A 25,031-nucleotide genomic window follows, 5' to 3' on the forward strand; every position below is an offset into this window, starting at 1 on the left:
TTTAATTTAAAAAAATTTTATTTCACGCTTCTATACAAATATCCACAGGTAATTTCTAATTGTGGAATGATGTAGCATTGCTAGCTGGTATAAAAACATGTTTGAGAGAAAAGTATACCAGTGACATGACTGACTTTTCAAGAACTTCCAGTTTAACACTGCTAAGACATCATGTTCTTAGGGAGGACCACAATTTTCTTTTAAATGCAAGGCTATCTGTCAGGCTTCTTAGCCCCTGATTAGCCCAGCTTCTGATGCTGTTGAGCCTTCCAGCAAATCAGCTCAGAAACTGGGTAACACCTAAAGACACATGTAAGTGTTCATAAAATGACGGTCACAATATACTGAGATTATTTAGTGGCAGGAAGAAGAGTCTATTAAATTAATGCACCTTCTATAATGATAACTTTTTAGGTGACCACACCTTCCAAGAAGGTATGTTCAAAGTTAGTAGTAGAAACCAGAGACTTGACAACTTCCCTCCTAGCCGGTTTTTACCCTATGAGGGGAAAAAGTACCAAGAGGTTTTTGCATAGTTCAAATTGCTAGCAATTAACATGCGTGCTTCTTGAGCAGAATTTTGTTTCACATGAAATAAACAGTTGTGAACTAAATCTTTGTTCTTAACATAGTACCACCACTTTAGAACATGGGTAAAAAAAGTAAACTCTTTTAAATAGTTTTATCAGTTATGTTACACAATAACTAGATTACTGATAAACACAACATTGTGGTTCTACTTTTATCAACATTCAGGCATTCAAGAAGAGGATTCAGTAGTCTCAGCATGGATCAGCTCAGATCCCCAGAGTTAAGGTAGGTTAGGTATTCACAGCCTCCTTCAAGTGCTGGGTAACAGTTGCAGTAGTCAGTGCCTTTCGCCAAACAGGAAGTCCTTACGAAGCTGGAAGGCTGTTTGCAGAGAACCTCTTGCTTTCTTACAGTAAGTGTAAAACTATGTAAATTCCCTACTTCTGCTTGGTGTCCAAATGGTTAAATAGTCTGAAGTAATATACAAATCATGTTACAAGACCTGATGATTCCTGTTGCATAAAGTTGTAATATCAGGGGAAAAAAAGCCCCCACATGCACCACTGGAATAAATATTTACAATTTTAGAAAGCATTGGCATCTTCAGTGACTTATTAAAAATGCAGTGGAAGAAAGCCTCAGGTCTCATAATCTGAAGTTCAAAAACACAGTGGATTTGAAAGTTCAGTTAAGTCTTTGGCCTAACAGTTAGTCAAAGACAATGATTTATAACAAAAATAAATATAAACATGACTAAAATATATATATACAAAAAGTACATCTAATATTCAAACCTCTCTTTTAAAAAAAACCTGTGTATATTTGTCGTGAGCAAGAATCACTCAATCTGATCTTAAAAGAATGAGCAACATGACCTATTGCACATGTAATTTAAAATGGTGCTTTTTGTTAAGACCTAACTAACTACTGCAGCAGGCAAGGTTTATGACTAGAGTAGATTTACAAATCTTCAGATTACATTTGAATGGTGTTAAGGCCACTGTGTGTTGATAATGGACTATGCATTGAAGGAACGATAGAGAACCTGTTTTTGACCTTAACCATGCATTCCTTTCATGCCTAGGAAGAAGGTCAGGGTCACAGGGAAAAGTCTGCTGTAGTGGGTTTGTGTATTTTGCAGAAAAGACCCCAGATCAGTACAGTATCTTCTGAAGTGTGAGTCAGATTTGAGGGGGAAAGAGGCAGTTTGGAAATTAAATAATGCAAATAAAGTCTGTTGAAGCAATTTTAACTGTGCAAACAAAAGCCTCAATATAAGTAATAATATCTACAATCAAATGGTGAATGTCCATAGTGTTCATAGGTCTAACTCCATCGGTATTCCATTAATGAAAACCTTAAACCTCTCTGAACTTTGTGGATGAAAAGAATTTTCCCTAAGAATAACTTTCATTTTCATTCCATTTTGTGAACCACTGTTTTGTCTCAAGGTCTTTGCATTTCCCATCTTTGATCTGTCGCTCTTCTTTTCGAATTCTTACAGCATGATATCGGGGGACACTGTCTTCGTACCTAGATCGCTGGAAGAACCCACACTGGGGCAGAGAAGAAAAAGAATAGTTTAGGTTTAAGTTGTTGCCAAACAACAACAGTTATAAAGCAATAAAGTCTTCCTTTGTACAGATACACAGGTAAGAAAACGGAAACCAAATATATGTAGGCCAAAACCATAGCATTTGTAGCTGTAAAAATGTGGGCCAGCGGGTCTACATTAGTTGTTCCAGCAGCAGTTGAAGATAAATGGCACAGTCTGACAATCTGGTAATTGTAATACCTTAAAAATATTCCCTCTGCTAACTTTCTAAATTTGGTTTACAGTCTTTAAGACTTTTAAAGTCTTCTTTCAAGGAGAGAATTTAATGCTACACAAAGAAGTACATACAGTTCAGGAAAGCTTGCTTCTCCTGAATCAAAGGTAGGTATGTACTTCAGTATCTTCCTGTATGGTGACATGATTTACCTTTAAAGCTCTACAGAAGGATTTCCAAGGCCTTTACAAAGGCTAGTAACAAAAGTTATTACTGTAACAAAGTGTTAACAAAGTCACACTGGGGCCTTGTTTTTCAAAGCACCATCTCAACTACAGTCACCTGAGCTAACTCCACAGTATTAGAACATGAGTCTTGCTTAATTTACCATAGGATAAAAACCAGACATAACTTGAAAGCTTTGTAATGTACCACGACACAAGTCTCCCTAGATTAAATCTTTTACAGCTTATTTATGCCCTGCAATTTTTTATTCAAAACCACTTTAAAAACTGCCTTTAAATATTACAGAATGGTCTGAAATTAATTTTCAAACCAAAATGGAATTATGGCCACAGAATTACAAAGATGATGATTGGTAGACACTCAGATTTACATGCTTATGGGTCACTGATGTCAAGATTAAGGTTAAGAGACATTGTGCCATCCAGCTGTCATTAGACACTGCTAGAAAAAAAAAATAGAAGCAGCAAGGTTTTGTTCACAGTATTTGCGCTGGTGGGTCTTTTGTTTTTGTTTGGTTAGGGATTCTTTTGAATAACATTAGAACTTACATGGAACTGAATTTAGAAAATAAATTGCATCAAGGTACAGACCAAGTCTTTGGCCATTACTTAGTTAAGATTTCATTAAACACTGTTTTGACATATTTCAGTTAAGAATTCCTCCCCACCCCCTGCTCCCAAGCATCTTTTATTAATACAATGTACATGCGACATGTAATATCTTGAGTAAAGGTTGCTGGAAGCATAAATCATCACGCGTCTAGTAGCTTCAGCAGAGGAAATTGTGTTCCTAGAAAAGTATACCTTAGAATTGAAGGAAAACAGATGTTTCCAGAGCAATTAAGTTCTCATGAAAACCCCTTTCATCATTATAAGTAATTTATCTTTTAGCATGCACTAAAAGTTAGTACAGCAAGTTTATCATCCACATGGTCTTAGCTTTAAATCTTAATTCTGCAGTGCTGATTACCATCTCTCAATCTTAATAACTTATTTGTACTTTTAAAACATAAATTTAAAAAACCAAACCAAAACTAGAAGCCACTGCAACAGGTCAGTGTGTTTTCTAAAGAAATAAATAAGCTTTTTAGACCAAGGGAAACACCTGTGTGTGTTGATGTGCACCAAAAGCTGAAAATGTATTGACAGAATGAGCAAGCAAGTATGATAGTTTGAAATCCAAAGTTAATAGAACATATGCAGTAAAAGCTTCAGTTAGCCACCGCAACCACAGCATGTGCCACAGCTAAAAATTAAAAAAGTATCATCAATTACCAATTACAGAAGTAGATCAATACTATGCATCAGAAGTAAGCCTCTCTTTATCAGATGGCTGAGCATGGATCTCAGCCTTGTGATATGTGGCATCATAATGATCTTTCTTATTTCTCTTGAAGAAACCACACTACAAGGAAGCAAGGTATTTAGTCATTTTTTATGGCCTAGAAGTTGTCAAACATATTAAAACTGACAAATTAACTCTGTGAACTATCTTCCCATTAGCCCTTCACAGGAAGAAAAAAATACACAAGAACTCAGCTGTTTCTAGATCTGAGAACTTATTGGACTAACTTGATCTGAAAAATAATAGAGTAACCTGAGGTAAAGAGTATTATTTTAGAGGCATTTTGTTACATTTGTAATACATCTGTTGTGGTTTTTTTAAGAAAAGCTTCTATAAAGTATGTCCATAGCAACTAAAGCTGGCTGTGAAGAGCAGAAAGATGTCTGTACAGAAACCCAAGTGTGGACTAGTCCACAGGATAGACAAAAACATAGGGTAGAACAAAAATGAGTACTGCTTTTGACCTGTACAACACAAGCATTGGTCTTAAATGTAACTGTCTCTGAAGTGCCATGTTTATCCTTCATAAGATGCACAGTGTTTGTCAACAAAAGAAGCAATTTACACTGTGTGTGCATATGTGAAAAATATATGTATTTTCATGTGCATTAAAACACTAGTAGTTATAACCTAACAGCCCACCCAAAGTATTACTTCATCAGAAGGATTTGCAGCAGGGGCCAGGCATTTATTAGTTAATAAGGAAGTTGAAACTATCCCCCAGAATTATCTGAGCAAATTAGCTTCTCCACAAAACTAATGGCTGCCCTTTCTCCAGAAGAAACTGACAGACAGGATGTTCTTCACATCTTTTCTTAATAACCTTGTGTTATCCCATAACAGCCTCTCCCTGTAAAAACTGAGAATAAAAAGACTGCCTTGTTATGCTTGGAACCACTATTAGTTGTAAAAATGCCAAAGGTAGTTAGAAAGATAGGTACTTGATTTTTCTTTTGCAAATTATTAACCTTCTGTTAAACACACTTATTTACTCCTTTAGGGTTTCCAAGATAAAAAAAAAACAATACTACAGAAATTCACCACCACCACTCAGCCATGTATTATTTCTGTACCTTTTGGTTATTTTCATCTACTACCAGTTTAATGATGTTTTTAATGTTCTCAGAACAAAGCCCTGCTAAAAACATTTGTAAATAGTTCACCTAACTGCAAAAGCCTCAATCAGCTCTTATCTATCCATATCAAAGTAACTGTGGTCTCTGAACATGTGTCTCACATTTTGCCCAGAGCTCACAATACTTCCTTTTGAGTATGGTGAAACAGAAAAATTTCGTAACAAGTATTCCTGTGTAACCATCTTCATTCCAAATGTTGCAAAACTGAGAAACTGATAAAGGTAATGTATGGTTTGGGTAGTTTTGCTCTATTTTGAGTCCCAAATACAAACCAAAATATTTAATCATTTTTGCCCAAACAGTTGGCTGTCTTGTCAGCTGTAGACCAGGAAATGTAAAATAACCAGATGAATAAAAACTCACCTTCCATAGTAAGAATACCAATAGTGCAAGCATCAGTATTCCAGCAAAAATAGCCACCGCAATGATCCACCAAGGTACTCCTGTATAAAGTGCTACTGGTTTTGCAGGAAAGACAGTAACACGGACCTAAGGAGCAAAAATATGTGAAGATGGAAAGAGCATTTCAGAAGTATCCATGTTAAATATAAAGCTGCAATTTATACAGTCTTTTCTCTAACAAGATGTATTCTCTCATCTACAAAATGTTTCTGAAGAAAGTGTTCCTACTGGTATCATTTCAATAAGGTAGTGAATTTTTCCAACCTGACTGAAAGATAAAAATGATCAGTAATTCAGAACTCAGTTAAAAAGCTAAACTTTAAGCTTCTTTTGTTTTAAAACAGTTTGGGGTTGTTTTTTTTTTTTTAGTCTTTGAGATAAGCTGGAAACATCACAACCACACACGGTTAGCATTAGATGTTGAACCCACCTGAGCAACTTCATTTGTGAGTTTAACATTCTTAGCTGCAGCAGGAACACTGATTGAAGCCCTAATGAGAATGTCCAGGTAGTTCATTTTGGAGTATTCCTGTTCCAAAATAAAATATGGACCTTAGGCACAGAACAGGAAAGAACTCTGACCTTTGGGAAATGACAGGTAGAGGACTTACTTCTAAGAAAGTACTGTTCCACAGTCTGGAACGCAGCACAATGGATGCCTTGCTGTCTAAACCCTTCAGGGGACATTTTATGTCAACACAGCGTGCATTCACATTGCAGTCCTGAAATTACAAATTTCTACATGTAAATAAAAATTGGATTATATGCATCATATTTATGTAAAAGTATCAAAATCTGTTTGTACTGACAGCCATATGAAGATAACAATAAAGATGCTATTACCTACTTATTTTTATGTAAATAACTATGCAGAAATTCTTCCTATTTCTCTCTCAATAGTAGATAATCAAAATGGTCAAATTTTAAAAGCATCGGTACTTGGATTTAAGAAAAAAACAAAGCAAAGAGATACCATCTTTCACTCTGCCAAACTCTGAGGCGGAGGCATATCTGACAAGACAAGTTGGTGCAATATGCTTACCAAGGTCTTATATTTTCTTTCTGAGAATAAAGAGAAAGTCTTGCTGTCTGTAATCTGCTTCTCTGCAACCTCACGTTTCCTTCTTGAGTTATGGGATTCCTAAAAAGAGAGAAGAAAAAAGAAAAAAAAAAAAAGAGCAAGAAGAGTTCTAGTAGTTTAGCATAAGAATCGCTTAATTCTAATCCCATACAAACTTGCTTGAGAAATTCTTATCTTTGTTGTACATAAGTACATAACTAAGTTTAAGTGCAAGTCCTTTCTCTTTAAGAAAGTACATAGAATTCCCCCAGGCTGGAGAAATGTTTCTTGTTTATTGTTTTCTGTGTAAGAACTAGAACAGATATCAATAATGCTGATGAAATCTGTTAAAACAATCAGCAGTTTCATCCTGTAAGAGCATATGTCAACAGGGCCCATTACAAAAAGAGTCACCATGAGTTAGCATCTATCCTTTAGCATACTATCCTCATTAGCTGTTATGAAGTCTCCTAATAAGCTTTAACCTTTGATAGTTCATGTATTGTGCCTGTGAGCTGCTTAAAATAAAAAAAATCCCGGAGACAAGTTCTTATGTCCTACTATTACATGCTGCAGTGCTTTCACGTTGTACCAATTCATGAACAGAAGGCAGGGTAACGTACCACAACATGCAAACTATTGATTTCATTCTCGGGTTGACAGGAGACTTTTTCCAAGCCTTTGGAATCTATTTTCATCAAATAAAGCAGCCATTTGCCATTACTGATTTCTTTTGGCCACTGGATGTCCAGGGAAGCAGTACCAAATGTTTTCAGTGGTCTTCCCAAGTTAGTTACCTGTTAAAACAAACATTCTTTAAACTGTGAAATGCTTTTTAAAGGTATTTTCTTCTCGATCAAATGTGTTACTGACCTGGGCAAGTTTTAAGTGTGCAGCTAACAGGAAATTTAAAAGCAAATGAAAGACAGTCAAAACAGTATCAAGGCAAAGCATATACTGAATCTGGCACATTTAGATAGCAAGTAAATAGAGAGTTTAAACATAGAATTATTAAAATTCTCTAACATGAACTTTAAGCTGTTGATTTTTAGAAATCTATCTTCATGTGAAACAACAACTCCAGTTTAGAGTTAACAAATCATTCAGTTACATAACTGAGGCAAACTGAAAGGTTATGAGAAACTCTGACATGGAAAGGTAACCAGCTCTTACTCTCCTATGTCTGGAAGTTGTTTCCCAACTTATTTTTTGCTTTCTTGGTGTTATTCTTCACGATAGCAAGTTCCAAACCAGATATTCTAACTGCTTCTACTTTAATATATGCTTGCAGGTACAGGAGGAAGTAAAGAATTGACACTGATGGATTAAACATAGTTTAATCCTGATAAACTATTCTGTACCAAGACAGCAGGGCTTGCGTTAACTGTGTAGAAAAAAAACAATTCTCTTACAGAACCAAAATCACCTCTGTCAGCCTTCTCCTTGATTTGTCAGTTAGGCAGAAGACCAACAGAGGGAAATAGACTTACACGTTCATAGTAGCTCCCGCAGCATTTTCTTGTGCCTGCTCAATCCTGCATGCAGGCGTACCCACTGTCTGGGTGCACCAGCTAACACCTAGGCCTGCACAGTTAGGATTTTAGGTTTAAGTTTGTTCCCTGCCTCCATAGGGTTTTATGCTGTACAACTGAATGTGCAGCAACTGCTCTCAAATAAAATGTGGCCTTAGGCCGCTTCCTCAGAATACAGTCAAGGCCTAAAGAAGCTCTAGTCTGCAGTCAGACTGCATGTTCTGATGAGGAAAGAGGATTTTGGGACAAGAAAAGCCAATTTTAAATCCAGCCATTTTCCCAAGTATTCATATGCATAAAGAGAGAAGCTGTTCATTAGATTAAAAGCAGTTTTTCACATTAATCTGAATTACTCACTCTGAATTCATACTCTATGAGGTTTCCAATATTATCTTCAGATTTCATAGCACTCTCACCAACGATGTTACCTCCAAAATACACCTGAGAAGGCTTAGCAACTCTGTTCAGGTGGGGGTGGGGAAGGAGAATAATCACATTTTAATGAAGTCTGCAGCAAAACTGTTGTCCCCAGCCCCCCCATTTGTTGTGCTATCAACACTTACCCAGTGAGTGATAAAAGCAATTCAAGAACCACTTTAGCACTAGCTGTAATTGGAGTCGAATTAACTTGAGTGCTTGTTCTACAATGAAAAGAAAACAATGCTGTTTATTGTACAAATTTAGCAGTCTTTACTATGAAATTGCTTTTGTGGATCGAACAAGTTAATTCAAAATGTTCCAACTGTATATAAAAACACACTCAAAGAAAACTTACGTTTCTAACTTCAGATTAATGTCCAAGTCTGTTGTATCAACATTAACTTTAGTGGTACTTAAGATCAAATAAAAGGTTACCTAGACAAGAAAGAACATTCATTAAATATGTAAACATTTTATAAACTGTATTAACATATACAATATTATAGAAATACACCATCAAGTTCTAGAGTTAGAGACAGATCCAAATCAAATTTCCAGTTACGACACATAGAAATTTTGCATGACTGCAGTCAAGAATCAGATTTTATAACTTGAGTAAAATAGATGCAACTTACATTGGAATTTCTTTTGAAAGGATTTCCAAGTTCACACTCTGCTTGAGAACCATTCTGGTTAGCACCACATGTTAGCTGTTTTTCCTGATTAAACAGAATGCATTTAGAAGTAAAACATGTTGAAAATATTTTTAAATTCGAGTATTTTTTCTCTTAAAAATACTTACAGGATAACCCCTCATCTCCCTGAATGCAGAGTATGTCAGACTGTCTGGAAAAGTTGCTATGAGTTTAGCTTCATATGCATCTTCACCATCTTTTTGTGGATTTTTTGCATCAGATGGATTGTTTGTCACTGTTATTTCCAACGCAATATCTTTCTGGTCTTTCAGAACAAGCACTGGCATGCCATTTTCACTACACAAACAGAGTATACAGGGTTGTGTGCATTAGGAACACAAATGTGTATGGAAATTTGCTGCTTACTGTGGTTTACCCAAAATATAATTCCCTCTATTAGGGAAAAATTACTGTAAAATCATAAACACGTGACTGGTCCTAGGTTTTTTTGCAGAGCAGTGTTTCCTCTCAGAGTGGCCAGCAGTTAACAGGATAGAACAGGCTGATCTACCCCTCAAAGTAATCAAGCGTTTATAGTATTTCTGAACCAGCACTTGTATCTGGCTTATGTTTACTAGTGATGAACTTTCTCTTGAGTAGATTTACCAACTTATTTTTTCTTGTAAAACAGACATGGTTCTGGCTTCCAAGTCAGTCACTAACTGTTGACAGTAAGTAAACATGATTCCTTTTGTTTGTTTTACACCACTTTTCTGATTTCACTGGCCCTCCTGGGCTACTAGACTACAGTATATCATATTGTCATACTCACAATCAAATTTCATCTCAAAAACAGTTAACAGTATCACCCCCAAAAAACTACTACCAAGCTGCTTTAGAATCTCATTTCTTTAGGGGTTAGAAACTTTTTTCTAACTTTTAGCCCACACCTGCACTGTTGTGGCCATTTTGTATTCACCTGACCAGCTCTTCTTCTAAAGCTCATCCGTACTCCCCCACCTTCCTCATCCTTACAGATCAGCACTACTACACAGGGCTCTGTTTGCCAGACTTAACAGAACAAAGCTGCTCTATCTCCCAAAATCCTCTCCTAAAAGTTCTTTTAAACACTTGATATTTTGAATTTTAGCAATGTATTAATCAAGGCTTACTTACATTGGTAAATAAGTAAACCTGTCTTCATTTCCTTCTCTAGTGCAAAACCGGTACTGAAGTTTCAGATTGCTGTGACATTCGTTGTCTTCTCCACAGCCTTCTTTTAAAAACTCCACCTAAATAAAACCAAAGCACTTTTACTGCATGCCACATGATGCTAACTTAAGATTTCTGATGTGCAACACATAAAGCACTCAAACAGGGAACTCAGAGATGCTTTCCTGGTAAAGCAAGGCTTTAAGTTGACTTACTGCCTGTCAAGAGTTTTTCTTCATGAGAGACAGCCCTTGATGATGATAATTTAGAACTCTAAATGCAACTATGAGGCAGAGGTAGATAGTTCTAAGCGAGAGGTACACAGTTCTAAGCGAGAGGTACACTTCTAATGAGGAAAAACATGTGAAGTCTGGTTCTTCAACAGTGTTGAGGAAATAAGATCTTTTACCCAAGACATTCCCTCTCTTTTACATCATTGCTGCAAAGCTCAAATGCTGTTACAGCATCCTAGCCATGGAAGAATTAGACTGCACATTATTTTGTGACGTGGGACAAGTGTTCACAACAGGAGACTATGGATTTCCATTTTTAATCAGAAGTACATTTCCTCCTAAGCTTGTTGGAGAGAAAAAAAAAACCTAGCAGCTATACCATCTTCATTTTTATTGCAAAAGAAACACGGGACATAGTTTGTAACATTTTGTAACAAGTTCATAACAAAACAAAAAATACGAACCAGTTGCTAGAAGACCAGTGCCACCCCAATTATTTCCTTCAGTCATAATTTAGTTTTCTACAGTCCTTAAAATTCAGTGATTTAATAAAGTGCAGATTTATGGGAAAATGTGGTATCAAAGGCTTACTTTTGTGGTCTTCGTTTCAGATTCATTTGAATTTAGAATTGGTATAAGATCCGGAAGCGCCTTCTCTTTCCTTGTGGACGGTGAGCTAGACTCCAGGCCAGCAATCTTAACACTGACTGATATTGGAATGGGGCGTAGCTTATCTTTAATTTTTTCCTGTTAAAATATTTTAAGTGGCATAGTTAGTGTACAGTGCAGAGAAGAAACAACACAAAGACTAGGATACACGTTTTAGAACAAGCCATAAAGCAACATCTTTTCTACTGCATTTTACAGTATTAAACTATATAGAAACCCATCATTTTCTAAAAATGTGCAAGAACACAAGGAGCCTAGCCCTACTGACTTTTATTTTTCTTCCTCTGGCTTCCCAATCTGATTATTTCTCTCACCATTAATTCCTAGGAACAACCGATGGTAACACAGGCAAATGAAATTCACTTACAACATTAAAAAAAATAATGCACTTTTCCCTATTGTTGAGTTGAAGATCTTTAACTTCCTGTGGTCAAAAGCAACCTTGGAGGCTGGCTCATTACTGGCAAGCCACAGGCAGAAAATTTCTTCAGGTCCTAGAGGAATGCCACTGTTAAGGGCCAGTATAGCAGCGAAGTCAGAGAGCACATACTAAGCTTGCTTTTCCTATATGTTCATCCTCTCCAAAACCCATGAGTTAAAATTCTTTCCAAGCTAGTCACACCATTAAATTTTGTAACTATTACTTCTACTGGAAACAGCTCTCCATTTTTGGCATCTGTTCCCTATTGTTCTAAATTAGTTCAGCTATGGACCTCCAGAGCATGTTGCAGTGGCTACAACTTTTATTCATACTTCATAAGAAAGGCAACAGGAGGAAGCAGCATGTGTGCAGGGAACAGAAAGGTACTACTTAACTATGGTAGTTTTCTAGTTTTAAAGCTTTATATTGCATGTGACTTTAAAGTTGCATACAAAAGTACCATGAGGTTGAAAGAAAAAAGAGCATGCTTTTGTTTGAAATGGATCTAAATGAAATAAAAATTAAATACTCTGCCTTACCTGCAGTACAAGCTTAGTTGTCACACACTCTTTCGAGTTCTGCCCCCTTAGGGTTGTACTTGCAGTAAACTGATCAGACAGGTGGTCTTTAAACCGCACCCTAGATGGCAGGCCTAACTGCCTCCTCTCATTTTCTGCTTCAAATGTATAGTTGATCTCTATATGAGGAAATAAAGTAGGTCACTATAAAACAACACCCTTGCCTTACTAAACAAAATTGTAATTTCTCCAGGGATGATCTTGCAGCACTATTCTAGCAGATGGTTTCAGCCAGTGCTGAGCTTCACAAGCCATTTTCAGTTATTTACAAAATTTTCTGTATCTGTTAAGTTTGGCCCTCTCCAGTTGAGGTCCAGATGCATGTATCTAAAGGAAACTTCTAAACCAAATGCTTTTATTCCAAAAGTGCCCTGTTACTTTAGCAGCATGCAGAGCTGGCTGGATGAGCTGTAATTGCTGCTCTGAAGCCAGTAGAGGGCTGAGATACAAAACTATAAATGCTGTTATCCCTGATTTCAGTTCTGTCCCTGATAGCACCTACAGCCAAGCAGGATTTTGAGGTCAAGGTACCTTGGCTAATTTTAACATTGAAAGCAAAAGTGTGACTACAGCTTTCTAGTTGTATGCCGAGACATGTTTTGATAGATGATTAAAAGATACAGAGTCCAGATCTCTCTATTCACTGAGCCCGTTCAGTGTTGCAAGGATGGGAACAGCATCAGGTGTGCCAGGCCTCCAGAGCGTGCAGACGGGCACATGTGAGCTACCTCTGCGAGCTGGAAGCACCTGACCCGATGAAGGACCAGGACCTTATTCAGGCACATCCTATGGATTTTGCAAGTAACTGAGACACTTAAAACAACACAGGAAAAGGAGGTTTGGGCTTTAAATTCTTATTTTCTCTCAAAAACTACACATCAGAAAACTGTGTGGGAAACAGCAGCATTGTTATGACAAAAAAACGGAGACTTGAGGAACTAATGCTTTACATTTTAAACTATATTTATGGCACAGCCTTCCAGTCTCCTATTAATACAATGATTTTTTTATTTCGGTTACCGACTTCCACAAAACCATTTTCATTAATACAGAATACCGTTTTATAGGGTAGGTCTCCAATAAGAAATAATGGTTACTAATTATATATAAAATGGACTTTTTAAAATTTTTCTAAAGCAGCAGTAACCTGGAGAGGCAAAATGGTTTTGGTCTGTATGGCAGCCATTTGCTCACTGGCAGTTACGTTACCTAGAAAGCTTCAGTTCAGTCTGTCATCCACAGAACTGCCTAACACACCAGCATGACTCTAAATACAATAAATTTCAAGAGGAAAATTTTCCACGGTGAGAACAATAAGCCACTTGAATAATCTCCCCAGCAAAGTGGTGGATTCCCCAGCACTGGACACTTCCAAGATTCAGCTGGGCAGGGTGCTGGGCCATCTTGTCTAGACTGTGCTTCTGCCAAGAAAAGTTGGACCAGATGATCCTTGAGGTCCCTTCCAACCTGGTATTCTGTGATTCTGTGTTACTCTAAATACAGATAGTGCAATAGCTGATTGACCTTAGTACTGAATAACATTTTAAATTTGACAGTCAGTCTGAGATGAGTCACTATAATTTACTATTCTTCCATCATACACTCTCTAAAGAAAAAAGAAAAAACAAACCACGCGACAAACAAATCAAAAATATTTATCTTCAAAACTTACTTATTCTTGGGTTTAAATCTCTGGGGTTTGCAGTATATTGGAAACATGCTTTTACATCCATCCTGTAAAAAGTGCCAGGAACTTGACTTTAATAAGACATAGTACAGCAGACTGAAAAGTTTTAACAGTACATTAAGTGATATTATCAGTCTTATGACTGTGGTTTTCATGCTAGAATAGTAATTTACTGCTTACTAAACAGAATTACAAAGCAAGAAAAAATGGTTAGTAAGCAATTAGAAAAAATATTTTTTGGCATTTGCTCTTACATCTCTACTCATGAGAAAGCTGTTCAAGTTCAGATACTTATAAGTGTTAAAAGCCTTAAGTGTCAAAGTGTCATTCATTTTCAGAAATGGACATTATGAACAGAACATACTCCACACCTTGTCTTTAGCACAGCAGTCACAGCAAATTCAGGAAGTCAAAATGATCACATGTAGATACATTTAACTTACATGACTGACATATTAATTCACTTTAACATCACCACAGACTGACCAAGTTTTGCCAACAGAAAACTCACTACACCAAGGCTTCTAATACAATAACTTTTTTCAAAATTACCATATTTCACTAGGGTCCTCGGGGTTTTTCTTCTTTAGATCAATTTTGTCAGGCTGTACTGTAATGCTTCTTTTAATGCTTATCACAGGCCGAGATCTTCATTTGGGAGAAAAATGGGGAATGAAAAGAAGGGGTAGAAAAAGAAGGAAAAGTTTCTGTTGATTAATGAAATAATCCATCTGAATCCCAGATACCCTCCATGCCTGCACTGACTTGCAGCAAAGACACCCCAAAAAAACAGAGAGTTTGGCTTTAATAACTGTTAGAAACAAAAGAAAATGACTGAAAACTGAGCAAAGCTTAGAAACAAAAGAAAACTACTTAAAGCTAAGCAAAGCAAATCACAAAAAACAGCTACACTGGTATTAAATGCCTGACAGGGAAGCAGGGCACATTAATGTGATGTTGTAGTTGTCATTTTACACACATATAAAAACCAGAAAATTCGAAGTGATGGTTCCCACCCCACTGGTAATTCAGCCCCTGTGAACTGTAGCTACTACAGTTCATTCATATGAATGTTCACAACAGCTTTAATGTGGAGCCTGGGTGACTGTGGGAAACAATGTTTTCATGTCCTGACTCCTCTGCATGTAGGCTGTAACCATAATTCAACCCGACAACTTTTCCTTTCTCTTCCTTTTTGGAAGGGACAAGAAAAGACCGTTCACATGAACAAATGAATGAGCTGATTGCACTCTCATCAAAGCATCCAAGGCTTATTTAAAACAGCCACTAAGCCACCTCCTCCTTTCCTAGCAAAATTCTTTTAACCTGACCACCCCCTTCACTGTTTGTCACCATAAAGCATTTCTGTTCTCACCTTTGTAAAAGTTTTTGTAGTGCCCTTATCAGCAAATGATTAAAGCTCCTTTTGAGTAAGCAGACTTACTAATCTAACCAACTTCCCTTCCACAGGCAATACGAGTTGCGTTTGCTGGGTGCCGTTTCAGTGTATTTAAGAACACTCCAATTAAGTACACAGATGCTATACTCCTTAGAGATTAGATCATCAACAAATTGTAGGAAAGGTCGTTCTGCCTGAAAGGTAGAGTGGTTTTCATACCCAAAACTAAGATAACTCATTTCTGGAGTTTCTGTTCCTCCTCCTTTGGGACCTGACAGCAACAACTGAAGACCTGAACTTAATGCAGAATTCACAGCTCTGATGAGGAGACAGTCCTCTTCCTGCTCATTACTAGTGATTCAACTTAACAGTACATTAAACTGGGGAAAAAAAGCAGAGGTCTGCAAAAGTCCGTGACCTCATCCCTATTTAGGACATGTCCGAAAGGATCCTATCTGCAGGGCTTCCTCACAGCTGCTTCATGGACCCCACTGCAGCCTCAGCAGGGCCACATGCCTCACTGCTTTTGGATCCTCAGCTACAAAAGAGGGGTTTGGTTTTGTTCTATCTTCAGTAAAGCAGGATTAGATTTATAGAACGGCAGCAGACAAAAGCTGTAGCAAATATATCAGGTTTCCTTTCTTAAAGCCAAAGAATTACTTATCATCCTTAATTCCATCAAAGGACACGAGCATCCAGGTGAGCTACCACGGGGCAAAGCTAAGGTACAGATACACTACACATGTCAGTGCTCCAGTTCACCCTCTTGCCCTGTACTGATTGTGAGGCAGCTTCTCGGTAAGAAGAGGGAGATAAAGTAACAAACCAATTTATGGAAATTTTCAACCCCAGAATTTCCAACTTCTAGACAGAAAAATAATCTCCAGGCCAAACAGCTTTTTGTTATGTCTAAGCAGTTTGTTTTTAAAAAACTAAAACCAGAACCTTGGTGTAATTAGTTACAGTTCTGCATATAATACCTGAACACAGATACAGAATCTGAAAGGGAACCAACAGCAATATCAGGGTAGGAATTTTTATCCAGGTCCATGTTTCCAGCAATAGAATAGCCAAAGAAATCAGTGCCTGTTTTTTCACCATCAAGAATCTAAGGGAAAACAGATTGAGGGAATTCAGACATTTAAAAGCTATAAAAGTGAAATAAGTAACAAGTGAACATCATTGGTTTATGGCCTGAAAACAAAGAGAGAGATGAGATACAAGGAAATAGAACCCCTGTGCTCAGGTAAATGACACTGAAGTGCCAAGAGGATCTGCTTTTCTTCCAAGAAGTTACTTTGCAATAGCGGCGAGTACCAGAAATTACTGTTTTGCATAAAAATGTTACCTAGCTTATCTTTATAGTATTTATGCAGTATAGGCACTTGAAACTGAGAAAGTATTCTAGAAAGTATTTTAATAGTATTCTAGGAAGTGTAATCAAGTTCCATTCTCACCTTGCAACTGAACACATTGGGTCTCAAGAAAAAAAGAAAAAGGCATAAACATTTTTTATTAAGACAGTGAAGTATTAGTAGTGAAAATGAAGAAACTAATTATTTTCAAGTCCCCAAATTTTTTTCACAAAAACAAAACTTACACATCTACATGCCTTTTTCCCCCCTCTCTGCGTATTATTGGTGCCAAAGGACTGTCCCAGAAAGAAAAATGTGTATTAAAATCAAGAATTCCTGATCTTTCTGGTCAGTAGTGCAATCTTTGAAGCATCCTGTGACTTTGCTGCATACCCACCACCCCACTGATAGTAAGGGAAAAGGAGAAGATGGATAGCCCTGTCATTCCTTTAAATTTTGTGCAAGACTAATTACATACAGTAAAGGTTATTTCATTACCTGAGCTGGTTTTGTATTTATTCCATTCTTGGATCCATGATAAATGTATACTTTGCCGAAACCATCATATGGAGCCCCTACTGCAATATCTGTTGAAAAGAAGTAGCAACATCTAAAATAATTGTTCTTTTTCTGCAGCTTGCAATCATGGTAAGGATAAAGTTTTCCAAGTCTGGCATTAGCAAAGAAGTCACATTTTTATTGTCATCATTTTTCACTCACCTGGGTAGCCATCCTGATTAACATCCCCAACATTTTCAACTGCAAGACCAAACATGGAGTCCGTGGTTCCATTTAAGCGAACAGGTTTCACCCCTTCCCATTTGCCTTGCTGGTTAATGTAGATGTACACAGCACCACCAATATCTCCACTTCTGTCAAAATATTGCGGGGCTCCAACAACAATGTCTTGCCATCTTAAAGAAAAAAAACCCCAGTGCTTTTACAGAACTGTGAAACATAACTGACCCGATTGTGGCCTCAAGGCCAGCTAGCCAAAAAGCTGCTGAACAAAGACTAAAAAGTACATTAAACCGGTTGAGCAACAACAGCTCCACTGATACTACGAGCTGGGTAGATTCCCCGTGACCTTCTAGGGCCTTTTTCAGGTATGAGATTTGTTTCTTCTTTCTTTGTTTACACTAATTGTTCAAATTTAAATAAAACTGTTTCTACATTTCTAATTATAGAAGAGACTGTGTGTCCTGACTGGTTCTCTGAAATGCTTGCCATTTCCTCCAGCAAAACAAGAAAGATGGGATTGGGCATTCTTTGTATTTCTTAGGTGAAAAACCAAAGCAGAAATAAGCCAGATTGTCATCCTTCAAAATACAGGCAGCAGGAGTTACCCAAGGCCATACCCATCATTGTTGAGATCCACAACAGCAACGTCATAGCCAAAAGAAGAGGCCAACCCTTCTCCTTCAAACATGTGCTCAAGTGAAAGTGCTCTCTGATTTTTCTCTTTTTTCAGTAAAACAACTGCTCCACTGTGGTTGGCTCTTGGGGCACCAGACACAAAAGTCATCTCATTTTGGGAAACAATTCCTTTACCAGAGTCCAAAGAGAAACCTTCAGTAGAGAAAGAAAGAAATAAAATATAAACAAACTAACTAACAGCTTGTATTGTTAATAGGAAAAATAAATTCCCCTACTGTATTAAAGTGGTATATTGAACAGAGGTCTTGTCTAAAACAGAGTATGATATACTGGCAATTCTCCATTTCTGTTTGGACTGGTGGATACACGTTTACAAGCCTACCCTCCTCCATACATTACGTTTAAGTATTTTCCTCACAAAATATTTCATTGCTCACACAGATCTACTTTTCACAGACGCCAAATATAAGACCATTTTTAAACACACTAGCTTAGAAATGTCTATGCTTACCACTTGAATATAGCTCGAGTATTTCACCACTGGTAAAATTATTATGGAACTTCCTAAGTACAAGTCAGTATCATTCTATTTCAAACATGCAAAATGTGCCGCACAAGCAAGGTTTTTTACATGAACGATGTATACAGTATTTGAGAATCACCTTACACAGTAATGGTGAAATTGGCAATTTAATGCATCCCTAAAAGACATGTTCAAATGAATTTAGTCTTTATAAAAGTCAATACGTTTTAAAATATATGAAAAACTGAGTTAAAACAATATATTGCATGTACCTACATATCCAATAAAGGCCAAAGTAGAAAATTACACACATTGCAAGGAAGAAAGATACTAGCCAGCAGATGGAAACCTCTTCTGAAAAACTTCACCACTACTACGAAAATTCTCAATTACAGCAATGCACAACAAGACAGTTTCAGAAAAATTCAGGGAGTCCTGTCTTGGGGAGGGATGAGAGAGTTTTGGAGAAATGCATGACAAATCAGTGTTTCTCTGAAGCCACGTTATTTTGCAAGCTGCTCTTCATCTGAATCCCTGTTTTCACATGCTTTTACTTGCAATGTATTTGAGATGAGGGGGGTGGAGGGGAGAGGATCATGTCAGAGGTTTGGAGATTATGTCTGACCAGATGCTGCCACATCAAGTGGTCACAAACCTAAGTAGCTATTCATCGTTACATCCACCGATTTGTCCACCTGTATGCCGGGAGGCAATGTTTTGTATACAAACTGATCTGGATGAGTGTCAGATACAGCTGTCAAAAATAGAAGACCTGTAAACATGAGTGAAAAATTGAAGAGAAAAAAATACAGTTGAGCAAAGCAGCTATAACCATGTTTATTTACTGTCTAAACAGAGGGAACAGCAATGCCAGTGAACACCAAGCTTGCCTGGAAGTGGGTTTGATTGTGACAAATGAAAGATAGCATTTACATTTAGGAGATAAATGCATTTGTTATGAAACTGAAAAAGGTCGGTATTACTCTGTTCACAGCAAAAGACACCTCCGCAGCACTCCTCACCTTACCAATTCTTATTTCACCAGAAGAGGCTAATCAGCTTGTCTTTCTAACATAAGCTCTTATGATTATTTTTTTTTATTCAGTAATTACTGCTGATATTTAATGGAATTTTATGTTCTATTTCTTCTAACAGATATGTAGCTCTAAGTTGGCTCTTTTCTTGACTCACTTTTACTTTTTATATTAGCAATGCCCTTCCCATCTGTTCAGCTTTCCACCACTCTCACATAAATTCCAGTTTCAGGTTACCAAAATTGCATCTGTTGCATATGCCAAAAGCAGAGGATCAATACACAACAGAATCTGCATCAGAACAGAAAGGTTCTTTACATTTTACACTTAAGGCCTTTCCAAAAATGCACTGTAGCCTTTTCTCTGCACCAGAATATCTCACCAGTATACGGTAAAATCCACTGGCCTAAGGACAAATTCTGCTTTTGTGTGTGTACAAAGTGCAAGAGACTCACCTCCTGCAACACACACACACTTAAAATATAAAAGGCCTATAAAAAGGCCACTGAGTTTTAAAAACTTGACTAAAAAAACTGCGCTCGCCTACCAGGAGCGAGAAACCAGTCCTAGCAGTTACCTCCAGAAACTCAAATTCTGATAAACCTTCTGATACCACATAGCAGAGACCTTGTAACTACAGACCACAGAACCATACATTGAACCATTAGAGCAATTACAATCACTCCCCGACATTCCTGTAGATCCTCATCACAGCTCTTAAATCTCTCATGACATTAGCAGCTCTCCTAAGTACAATACCTCAGCAGATTGTCATCTTACACTTAAAACTGGCTCATAAACATGGAAGGAGATGTGAATTATCCAAAATGGTTAACATGCTACAGGGTCCACAAATAAAGGATTTTCTGCTCCCTTTTTGCATCATTGCATCAGGCTGGGATCACAAATGTTTAAGAAGCACCTAAAGAGATTTACCATACATACTTAATCCTACCTAAGTAACTGTTAGCTGGAACAGGAACTAGATTCTTATCTTGGCGGCTCTCATCACCAACTTCGTAAGGCCCATCATCAAAGATACCCAGATCATAAAATGTCTGATTCTTTTGCTCTGCACGAACCACCCCTGAAGAAATGAAATGATAAAATAAAAGCAAATGAATGGTAAGGGAGAAAAATAACAGATAAATGGTTCCCAACTAACATTAATTATGATGAACGAGATAGTGACTGCTGTTCAAATGGGACAAACACAGAATAGTGCACTGGATGAAAGTGTTTTCAAAACGCAATGAATTTCTAAGTTCTCTGTGTGTGCCAGAATCTCACACTGCTCTACAGAGAGACCATGCAAATGATCTGGAAAACGTCGTGTCTTAAGAAAATTCTCAACTAAAACATTGGACCAACTTGGTCAGGAACCACCCTCATCCCACAGTTCTCAACCTTATAAAGCCTCTCTTAAAAAGGGAAGTAAATACACAGGAATACACAAAAAAAAATAATACTGTTCAGCTATGACAAACACTGGTGATATATTTAGAAAACATTATTTAAGGGGAAAAGAGCTATTGTTCAATAAAATGTGTGCTTCCCTTTTATCAACGGGAACATTTAACATCTTGGCAAGCATAAACATGTTTTCCCATGATACAAAAGAGTACTCTTATGACTGTCATCGCACTTCTCTGCAATTAAAGTAAAACAGTGTCTGAACTCAATATGCTATTTCAGCTTGGTCAGATTTTGTTGACAGATATGTGGAAGATTAAGTTTTTGCTGAAGTACACCTTGTGCCAGAGCTTAACTCAAAGATTTGGCATGGTTCATATAGCAGGCACAGGTGTACGAGGGGAAAAAATGTAATGGTTGCAGGATCAGATGTTCTAAAGAGGGAAGTATTTACAGCTGTTGGTGTAATGAAGTGTGACGGGGAAAATCACTTTAAGAGAAAGAGATAGAGCTAGCAATTTAAATGCTTCTCAGTATAAACTAACAGAGAAAATCTATGGGTTTTTTCCCTGAAGTTTTGGAATATCTCCTAGGTGATATAAAGTACTCGGCTCTTAGTCTGACAGATGATCCACAGAATTTTACATGGATATCCATGGATTTAGATACAAATACATGTAGTATTTATTGCTCTGTTCAGTTATCTTCCTGCAATCCTCCAGTATTTAATTTGGGAAGTACTACTTTTCCACAGACTTCACAAATAATAAAGTGGAGAATACTGCAGGATAAACAAACATTTCAGTGCAGCTACCTAACGTCTACTCAAATGCAGGAAAAAAGGTTGGTCAAATAACTTTAAAATAATTTAGTGATTTGTTCCAGTATGGAAGTTGCAAAGCAAGCATTTGATCCCACCATAAGATCAAGACTAATAAGGGAAAAATTTGCCATATATATGTACAGAGTCTCATTATCCATTCATAAGTACTCCTTCACAGATATTTAAAGGAACTTCTGTAAATATTTTTGATACAGGAGCACAGCACTTTGTGAAAATGGGATAAAATCATTAGAACCCCATTATACCCTCCCTCCTCCTCCAAAAAAAAAAAAAAAAATTAGGATGCAACCCTTGTGAGTAATCTCAGAGGAAATGAGAAGGGTAGGCAGGAAGGAAGCCAGGTTGTACATACCTTTCCAGTTGTAAGTGCCTGGGGCACCAAACACAATATAATGATAGTCTCTAGTAAAAGTAGCAGCGACACCTTGCTGACAGGAACCAAACTTCTCGTGGCCTCTTAAACGACCATCACAAAAACTCCACACTCCATTATCCATATCATCCTTAATAGTGAGATCCTGGCTCAGCACATAGCACCTTCCAATGATATCCCGGGTTTCCTGCACTGTGTTAACATACTGCCTTTTCTCATAGCGATGTGCACACGTCTGCAAGATAGAAGAAATCGTAAGCGATGTTTTCTGTATGTCTGTATGCAAGTCATCAAAGAAGACTGGTCTCCTTTAGCAATACTTCATGCCAGCAGTGCTGTCAGTCACCTTGTAGACACATCCATGTTGCAATGCAGAGTCCACTGTTCCCTATGGGCAACAAACAGGAAGAGCGGGGCATCTATGGATCCAAGTCAGAGCAACCAGATTCATGGTCAAGGAAGGCCACATGGTTAAATCCCTCTTCTCTGTGGCATTTAGGGCTTTTAGTCCTAAAGCCTTCCCTCATACCTAATCCCCCTCTCTCAAGAAGTGAGGAGAGAACCACCCTATCTCTCAAAGAAGGAGTTGGCTGTGTTTCCCTACAGCTGTCAGAGTTCAGTGACTCACATGCTTGTGCAGGACATGAGAAGCTGGTTCAACTACCATCTACCTGCGACTATTCAGACCTCACCCCTTCCAAGAAAGTGCCACAAAGCAGAGGCTGAAAGCTTCTCCTGTGAAGGGGAGGGGAAGACTGTTCACCTGGGAACAGAATTCTATTCAAATACTTAACACAAAGGATGAATAGCCACTGGGTTAAATGACCACCAAACCACTGTAAAAAGGTGGAACAATCAAACCCCTTTGCCAGCAGTGGGTTCTGCAGAACCAGATGTAGTAGGTGTGTGAAGAGCACAAGCAAGCCAAGTTTCTCAGCTGACATACCTTTTCTATGGTTCCTGTCAAGACTTAAATATTAAGCCAACACCCAGCTGCTCCACACAGAGCACTGCAGCACTGCCCTGCTGCACAGTGACCTTCAGGATGCCCACACCTCATTTAGTAAGTGCATTTCCCACTTATCACTTACAAAGAAAAGTTCCTTCTCAGAAAAGACAAGACAGTATTAGTTGATGATTAATTATTCAATGAGCAGGACTCCTTCCATCTGCTCTTCCCCCCTTCGAGTTCTGAGGCAGACTGAAGCAAGTTATTACTGCCTCTATATCCTTAAATAACTCCAGATTCACACCCTGAAGTCGCCTGCCTCAATTTGGAAGCAGTGACACTAACCTACAAGAATATAATTAGATGGAGAAGCTTCACTGCACACCCATTTTCTGATGTAGCTGGTATCCTGCAGCACCACAAGAGGTTTATTTAACTGAGAAAGAGCTTAAAAATTAACATTATCTGGCAACTCCTGAAAGCTTTTTCTCTGTGTTGTACTAAATAAGGAATAGCTAGTAGTCTTACTGAAATGCAATGGCCTTATTAATTCGCAGGAGCAACTCAGCCAAAGTCCCTGATGAAAGTTACAAGTTAGGCTGATCATCTTGGAAAACAGGCTGATGATAGCCTGCTACTTTTACAACCTTATCACACTATTTTCCCTATTTCTGTAGCCAGTGGTATTCAAAAGATACAACCTGTATATCACAAAAAAAATTAAGTGGACACCCTGAAAATGAACTGTCCATCCTAGATTGTTACAAAGGTTATAAAGAAAGGCTAACTGAGTTTGTAAAAGCTTTAAATTATTTTTCTGTGTCAAGTACCTGACTTGGCTAGGGAGACATTTAAGTCCGTCCTTAGAAGAAAGTTACCTTTCAGACAGCTGCATAAAAATTCAGACCATTTAGAACATTTACTGTAGACCCAAAATGTTTTTATAAGTTAGTCCTTTAGACTTACCACCACATTTCCTCCTGGCCCTTGACTTTGGACAGTTACACCCATCCATTGGTCTTCTTTACTCTCCATCTTCGGGTCAGCTGCAGGGTATCATAATACAGCTTCAAACATTAAGTTAATTACTTTTTTTTCTTTTCTTTTGAAGTCCCTGTCAGGACAGGCACTTCATACAATACATGAGACAGTCTGCAGGTGGCAGTGCTGTACATTTTATCACTGACATCCATTTCATGAAACACTTGTAGCCTATTACTTCATGTCACATCAATTTACAGAAGAGTAAGAAGCCACAACTTATGCTGATCAAAAAAAGTTAGTATAAATCCACAGAAGCAACTATTCAGTAACATTGCCTCTGGAAAGGCCCACATCAAATAAGGAAAATCAGACAACTGTTTCAATCCAAAACAAAAGCAATAAAGAACTTACTCTCTTCATCAAATATGACACGTGTGCAGCGTGTATTTGGAGATGCAATGTCACAGCTGTACAACCCTCCTGTTCTGTTGGCTTGTTGAGATGGAAAGGCCTTTTCCCGAGGAGCTCCAACCAGCAATCTGCAAGAGAAATAACTTTAAGATCTACAGAGGACATATTAAAAAAGAGGAAAGCAACAGAATCAGGAAGTGTTTTCCCCATGTTGCTATATGTTTGACGTGCAACCATTTGAAGACGAAAAGCTATATCAAAGCACTGTCCCTTAAAAAAAAAAGTGGGGAGCAGCTGTAAAGCAGTAATAGTTCTGCAATTATTGGACCTGCAAACCAGTAAATGCATTGTTATTACTGCTATTTTTGTTTATATGTTCACTAAGAGTGTTGAGAATGAAAAAAAAAAAGTAGGTGTCTAGCAGTTTTGCAAAAAAACATCCTTCTATTAGGGAGTCAAGTGGGGTATTTTTTGAAATTGTCAGTAAGGGTGGG

At 37.7% G+C, this 25,031-nt stretch overlaps 1 protein-coding gene across 4 annotated transcripts; it reads right to left on the reverse strand.

Annotated features, from left to right (window-relative positions):
- ITGA6 (integrin subunit alpha 6) lies at positions 1–24,665 on the reverse strand. 4 transcript variants are annotated; one of them, XM_026852388.1, is made up of 25 exons: positions 24,538–24,665; positions 24,109–24,188; positions 22,173–22,428; positions 20,519–20,650; positions 17,988–18,198; positions 17,350–17,543; positions 17,128–17,216; positions 16,255–16,382; positions 14,428–14,523; positions 13,861–13,922; positions 12,150–12,307; positions 11,112–11,267; positions 10,252–10,367; positions 9,243–9,432; positions 9,076–9,159; positions 8,796–8,875; positions 8,584–8,661; positions 8,378–8,480; positions 7,112–7,285; positions 6,471–6,569; positions 6,040–6,150; positions 5,859–5,957; positions 5,390–5,515; positions 3,821–3,950; positions 1–2,087 (listed from the first exon to the last, which is right to left on the reverse strand). In XM_026852388.1, exons 2-24 carry the CDS (start codon positions 24,175–24,177, stop codon positions 3,843–3,845), a joined length of 2,919 nt encoding a protein of 972 aa, XP_026708189.1. In that variant the 5' UTR covers positions 24,178–24,188; positions 24,538–24,665; the 3' UTR covers positions 1–2,087; positions 3,821–3,842. The 4 variants fall into 4 exon arrangements, with proteins under 4 accessions (XP_026708189.1, XP_026708188.1, XP_026708186.1 ...); XM_026852387.1 differs by lacking the exon at positions 3,821–3,950; XM_026852385.1 differs by lacking the exons at positions 1–2,087; positions 3,821–3,950 and having other exon boundaries at positions 3,961–5,515.
- Positions 24,666–25,031: the final 366 nt, after the last annotated feature.

The sequence above is a fragment of the Athene cunicularia genome (genome assembly GCF_003259725.1).
Source record: "Athene cunicularia isolate RWA chromosome 7 unlocalized genomic scaffold, athCun1 chr7_part1, whole genome shotgun sequence".
NCBI classification, from domain to species: Eukaryota; Metazoa; Chordata; class Aves; order Strigiformes; family Strigidae; genus Athene; species Athene cunicularia.